The 6,379-nt window shown below is 38.1% G+C and overlaps 1 protein-coding gene across 1 annotated transcript; it reads left to right on the top strand.

Moving 5' to 3' along the window:
• Positions 1–1,261: 1,261 nt before the first annotated feature.
• On the top strand, positions 1,262–5,190 carry LOC109704838. Its single transcript, XM_020225624.1, has 3 exons — positions 1,262–1,639; positions 1,899–2,421; positions 2,534–5,190. Exons 1-3 carry the CDS (start codon positions 1,262–1,264, stop codon positions 5,188–5,190), a joined length of 3,558 nt encoding a protein of 1,185 aa, XP_020081213.1.
• The last annotated feature ends 1,189 nt before the right edge of the window (positions 5,191–6,379 follow it).

Below are 6,379 nucleotides of genomic sequence, written 5' to 3'. Positions count from 1 at the left end.
ATACAATACTCCCAGCAGGGATAACGGTGCAAGGAGGGTCGAATATCGTCTTCTCGAGATAGACAATGATTTGAGGAGAGTGCAGATTGATGTGCGCACTCTAGCAACAAACATAGACTGTGTGGCTATGGCAATAAAAAATATGAAAGAGCAATTAAAAGAGATACTTGACAAGTTGAATATTTATGAAAAGACTAGAGTCGAAACGTGCCAAACTATTACCTGTGGTGTCGATTCTAATACCAAGGAAGATGAACGAGCTGAGGATTCTTTCCAAATTAAATTTAAGTCTGGAAAGGTATTACCAGAAAGACAAGGACAGCCATAAAATAGTAAGGATAAGGAAATCCAGATAAATGAAGAAGCACCGACTTCATCGAATCAAGGAAAGTTATCAAAGATTGAGTATAACATACTTTCCCATTTAAGAAAAGTGCCAGCCTTGTTGAGTGTGTATGACGCCTTGATGATGTCCAGAGAAATTCGGGATGTACTCATCTACACTTTACAAAACCCCGAGCCCTTTTATGCGTATTTTGCTGAGATGAATATGAAAGAAGCAATGTACTCCAGACATATCGCCAATGTTACTTTCACTGATGAGGACATGCTGTTGGGAACTGCTCATCACAATAGGCCGTTATACATGACTGGGACAAGCGATGGAGAGAAGATTAATGGTATTCTAATCGATCCTGGATCCTCAGTCAACATTCTGACTTTAAGAACTTTGAAAAGTTTAGCTCTGAATGTCGATCATTTGTCCTCATAAAAAATTTTGATTCAAGGCTTCAATCAACATAGCCAAAAAGCTCTCAGGTCGATCATTCTTCCTATAAAATTGGGAGCATTGCGGACCGATGTAAAATTCTATGTGATAAATGCAGATACTTCGTATAAAGCATTATTGGGATGGCCTTGGTTGCACGAGTACAACGTTGTCCCCTCCACTCTTCATCAATGTATGAAATATATTAAGGATGGAGAAGAATTCAGAATTGATGGTGATATACGCCTATTTGGAGTGCATGAAGTACGATATGAAGATGCGAGGTATTTTGCAGAATCTGAAAAAGATATAAAATTGTCTCGCGAACTCGAAGAGGGTTAAGTTCAGAGCGATAAAAAATTATCAAAGGGGAAGATAAAAATTGAGAATAATAAAGAAAATGTGATTCCACACTTCGGAAGTGATTCAGAAGATTCCGATGATGAAGAACAATTAAGAAATATGTTGGAAACATTTTCTTTCAAATTAAACATGCCCTGGGGAGAAGACTCATCAGAAGATGAAGAGATTTTCTTGATATCCGAGTCAAATATGTTCGTAAGAACTCCTAAATTGATTGAGGATTCCCTAACTATTACTAGAGTTCCATATGGACATATAAAATCTCTTCACATAAATGAACCAACAAAAGTGAATGATCTAAAAACCTTCTTTGTACCCCCTCAAGTTGAGAAAGTCAAGGGAAAAGAAAGAATAAAGAAAGGGATCCTTTTTTACAAGTCAGATGATTATAAACCCTCTGATCTTATCAAGCTTGATAACTCTGATGAGGAAATATACGAAGATGTCAACATGCCAAAATACTTTCCGAAGAATCTCAAAAACATGATAAATAGATCGGGGTTTCCTGTAAGAAGGTCACGAGCTAATCGAAATTTTTTTCAGAAAATGTGGAATCCACCACAAAAAAGAGTTGTGCTTCCAAATGGCCGAATGGTACACACGAGAGGGCTAGGATATCATCAATCTGCCCATATGCCCAAGATAACCAACAATGATTCACATGTCATGCGACGTACCTGCACTATGATTACAATAAAGGATATGAAGCAAGATAAGGACACGATCTCAATTGAGCCAGTAAAAACAAAGCTTCTGGAATTAAAAGATACTCCACAAGAGCTTGAAGACGGGGGGGCAAGCCACTGTTGATGAGCTTTTAGAAATAAATTTGGGCAACAAAGAAGATCGAAGACCTACTTATATTAGTGCACTACTTCCAGAAAAAGATCAAGACATGTTGAAAACATTGTTGTTAGAATATAAAGACTGTTTTGCTTGGACGTATAAAGAAATGCCCGGCTTAGATCCTAGTGTGGCTGTTCATAAACTTGCCATTAGCCCAGACGTGATTCCAGTCAAACAAGCTCCAAGGAAGACAAGAGTTGACTTAGAAGAACAGATCATAACAGAAACTAAAAAGCTTATTGAAGCAGGGTTCATCAGAGAAGAAAAATATGCTGACTGGATCGCAAGCATAGTCCCAGTAAAGAAGAAAAATGGTCAAATTCGCGTATGCGTTGACTTTCGAGATCTGAATAAAGTATGCCCAAAGGATGACTTTCCACTGCCAGTCACTGAACTGATGATGGATAACACTTCAAGTTACGAGATGTTTTCCTTCATGGATGGTTCCTTTGGATATAGATAAAGATGGCGCCTGAGGACGAAAACACACCGCTTTTAGAACTCCAATTGGCATATACTGTTATAAGGTTATGCCCTTTGGTCTAAAAAATGCAGGAGCCACTTATCAAAGGGCTATGACAGTAATTTTTGATGACTTGCTCCACAAAATTGTTGAATGTTATGTTGACGATTTGGTTGTCAAAACTGTAAATAAAGCAAATCATTTTGAAGACTTAAAAACAGTTTTCACCAAATTAAGAAAATATAATGTGAAAATGAATCCTCTTAAATGTGCATTTGGAGTTTATTCAGGCAAATTTCTTGGGTTTATTGTGAGACATAGAGGAATTGAAATCGACCCAGCAAAAATTAAGGCTATCATAGAATTGCCTCCCCCAAAGAATTTGAAGCAATTGCGGTCCTCTCAAGGAAGATTGGCATACATTAGAAGATTCATATCAAATTTATCTGGCAAAATTAAACCATTTTCTAAATTGGTGAAAAAAGATGCACCTTTTATATGGGATGATGATTGTCAAACAGCATTTGAAGACATTAAGAAATATTTATTAAGTCCCCCAGTGCTTGCTGCCCCTATTCATGGCAGGCCATTAATCTTATACACCGCTGCACTTGAAGGATCGCTGGGTGCACTTCTTGCTCAAAACAATGAAGAAGGAAAGGAAAATGCTCTATATTATCTCAGTAGGATGTTAGTGGGGGCAGAAAATTCTTACTCACCAATTGAAAAGCACTGTCTAGCCCTCATATTTGCCATTAAGAAATTAAGACATTATATGTTGGAACATAAAATCCATTTAATTTCGAGGGTGGATCCGCTTAAATTCTTAATGACAAGACCAGTTTTAACTGGAAGGTTGGCAAAATGGGCTGTCATACTCCTTGAATTTGACATTACTTATGTACCACAGAAAGCCATCAAAGGTCAAGCACTTGCTGATTTTCTAGCTGCGTACCCAATTCCAGATGACTCACCTTTGATCTTTGATTTGCCCGATGAGCATATCATGTTTACTGAAGAAGACCAACCCTATTGGAAACTGTATTTTGACGGTGCATCCTCAATTCAACCAGCTTTCAGTCCAAATATCTCTAAGATTAAGGCCAGGATAGGGCTAATCTTTGTAACACCTGAAGGAGGCATTTTAAGGTACTCATTAGCCCTTTCTGAGCCTCGCACAAATAATGAGGCTGAATATGAAGCTCTTGTTGCTGGTTTAGAAATTGCCATCCAGTTGAACATACAAAAATTGCATATCTATGGAGACTCCCAATTAATCATCAACCAAGTTGAAGGGGAGTTTAAAGTACATAAACCTGAGTTGGTCGAATATCAAATAAAAGTGAAATATCTTATGAAGAAAATCCCATGTATAAAAATAGAAAAAGTGTCTAGGGCTATAAATGGAAAAGCCGATGCCCTAGCTAGACTGGCTAAAGAGCTTGCTGATCCCACCATGGATGAGGTCCAAATAATTATACGGAATCGAAAAATATTATCCCCGACTGACTTAAATCAAGAAAAAGATACGAAGGAAGCTGAAGTTGCAAATATCAATATAGAAGATGATTGGAGAGAACCTTTCATCGATTCTCTCAAATATAATAAACTGCCAGAAGAAAAGTCAAGACAAGCACAAATTAAGAAAAGAGCGATGAGATACGTATTCGTTAATAATCAACTTTATCGCAGATCTTTTGATCAATTATGGCTTAAATGTTTATCACCAAATGAGATTAAACAAGTCATGCATGAAGTTCATTCGGGTGTTTGCGGTGCGCACCAATCAGGGCCAAAAATGCGCCTCAAAATTAAACATTTGGGATATTATTGGCCAACAATGATACAAGATTGTATGATGTATGCTAGAAAATGCCATCAATGTCAAATCCACGGTAACATCATTCATCAACATCCAAACCCCTTGCATCCTACAATCGCTTCATGGCCATTTGATATGTGGGAAACAGATGTGATAGGGCCTATCAATCCACCATCTTCTAGGGGGCATAAGTTTATTCTTGCTGCTACAGATTATTTTTCTAGATGGGTTGAAGCAATCCCACTTAGAGAAGTAAAAGCAGATGATGTTGTCAAATTCTTTAGGGAAAATATTTTATATCGATTTGGAGTTCCAAGAAGAATTATATCTGATAATGGAACTGCCTTCAAGAGTTTCAAAGTCAATAGATTTGCTACTCAACACAAAATTGATTGGCGGTATTCTTCAATATATAATGCAAGGGCCAATGGATTGGCTGAAGTCTTTAATAAGACTTTGATAAAACTATTAAAGAAAATTATTAGCAAAAATCAAAAAGAATGGCATATGCGAATCATAGAAGCTCTTTGGGCCTATCGAACCACATATAGAACGCCAACTCAAGCAACACCCTACTCTTTGGTGTTTGGCACTGAGGCAGTATTACCGTTAGAAGTTGAATTGCCTTCATTGCGAATAGCAGTTCAATACGAATTAACAAACGAAGAAAATGCTCTATTAAGGCTTGATGAGCTAGATACATTAGATGAAGTCAGGTTAACTGCCCAACAAAATTTGGAACTCTATCAAGCCCAAATGGCAAGCGCATATAATAAACTCACCCGGTACCGCACCTTCAATGTTGGGGAGTTGGTGCTCGCTCTTCGTAGACCGATTATAATCAATAAACATGCCGGAAAGAAATTCGATCCAAATTGGGAAGGCCGATATGTGGTGGAAAAAGCCTATGAAGGCGGCGCTTATTAGTTAATTGACGCCAAAGGTGAAAAACCAATGCCACCTATCAATGGTCGTTTTTTAAAGAAATATTATGCATAAAAAAAAAAGAGTGGTGTACGTGTTGTTTAGACAATATGGGTCACATTGGACTTCAGGAATAAATTGTAGAATTTTCATCCCACGAGCATTTGATATAATTTGACCGCCATGTCGTTAAACTGAGCATCCAAATGTAATTTGACCACCATATCGTTAAACTGAGCATCCAAATGTAATTCGACCGCCATTGTCACGCCCCGGGACCGGCGAAGGCCCTCCCGGTAGCGTGCCCAGACCCGCCATATGTCTACACATATAAGGCGTCTACAACAAAAGCGGAAGTAAAGCAAGAGATAGAACAAATAAAAGAAGTGAAATAACTAGCAACTAATGATATCAGAGCAAGTAAAGTTCTATCATCTACACCAACGTAAAGAAATAAAGCTAGGCAAACAAAGAAACCATAAGTAGTACAACATCAGCCTCAAGTACAAAAATGGTGGTCTCTATACATATACGGGTACAACTCTCAACCTCTCACAAAAAGAAAACACGAGAGGTAGACCACCTATCGAACGATCCCTCGGTAAGCACGCTAGCCCGAGGCGATACCCTTTCCGCGATCCCTGGCCTCTCCCTGCGTGGAAGGCTCTGAAAAACATCGAGAAAAAGAGGGCGTGAGAACTATAATTGATAGTTCCCAGTGGGCAATTACTGACCTCAGCTCTATGCACCACTAGGCCCCAAAAGAAAAGGGTAAGTACAATAATAATAGCAATAACGACTACGATATAAAAGCATAAGTAAAATGCTAAATTACTAAACTAAAGTACACACGATGTCATGGTGATGTACATCTACGATATCATGATAGTATGTCCAACGGCAATAGTTAAATGTCATTAACCTTATCAATACGTGATGCATAAGTTCTGTCATGGCAACCAAGTATGCTTTAATGCAATAAAAGACTATCAAGTATACTACATGTCTCAACACTATGCTAAAAGCATATAAATGTAATTCAACTACTAAACCTATCTAGTAGTGATTATCCATTCCCGGTTCAATGTCATTAATCAAACATGTTTTAGGATCTACATATTGTAATCCAGCTTGTGCCGCCTAAGTGTCGGTGGTAGTCCCAACATTCCCACTCTAGGAATAAGTCTATCCC

The sequence above is a fragment of the Ananas comosus genome, unplaced genomic scaffold (assembly GCF_001540865.1).
Source record: "Ananas comosus cultivar F153 unplaced genomic scaffold, ASM154086v1, whole genome shotgun sequence".
Lineage (NCBI taxonomy): Eukaryota > Viridiplantae > Streptophyta > Magnoliopsida > Poales > Bromeliaceae > Ananas > Ananas comosus.
The sequence above is the reverse complement of the archived record's forward strand: the minus strand, read 5'-3'. Positions and strand labels throughout refer to the sequence as shown.

Coding starts and splice junctions, on each gene's coding strand:
- LOC109704838 (XM_020225624.1), top strand. CDS start 1,262: ATGCCCTGGGGAGAAGACTCATCAGAAGATGAAGAGATTTTCTTGATA. Junction 1,640..1,898: donor TAAATAGATCGGGGTTTCCT/GTAAGAAGGTCA, acceptor TGGAATTAAAAG/ATACTCCACAAGAGCTTGAA. Junction 2,422..2,533: donor GATGTTTTCCTTCATGGATG/GTTCCTTTGGAT, acceptor TAAAAAATGCAG/GAGCCACTTATCAAAGGGCT.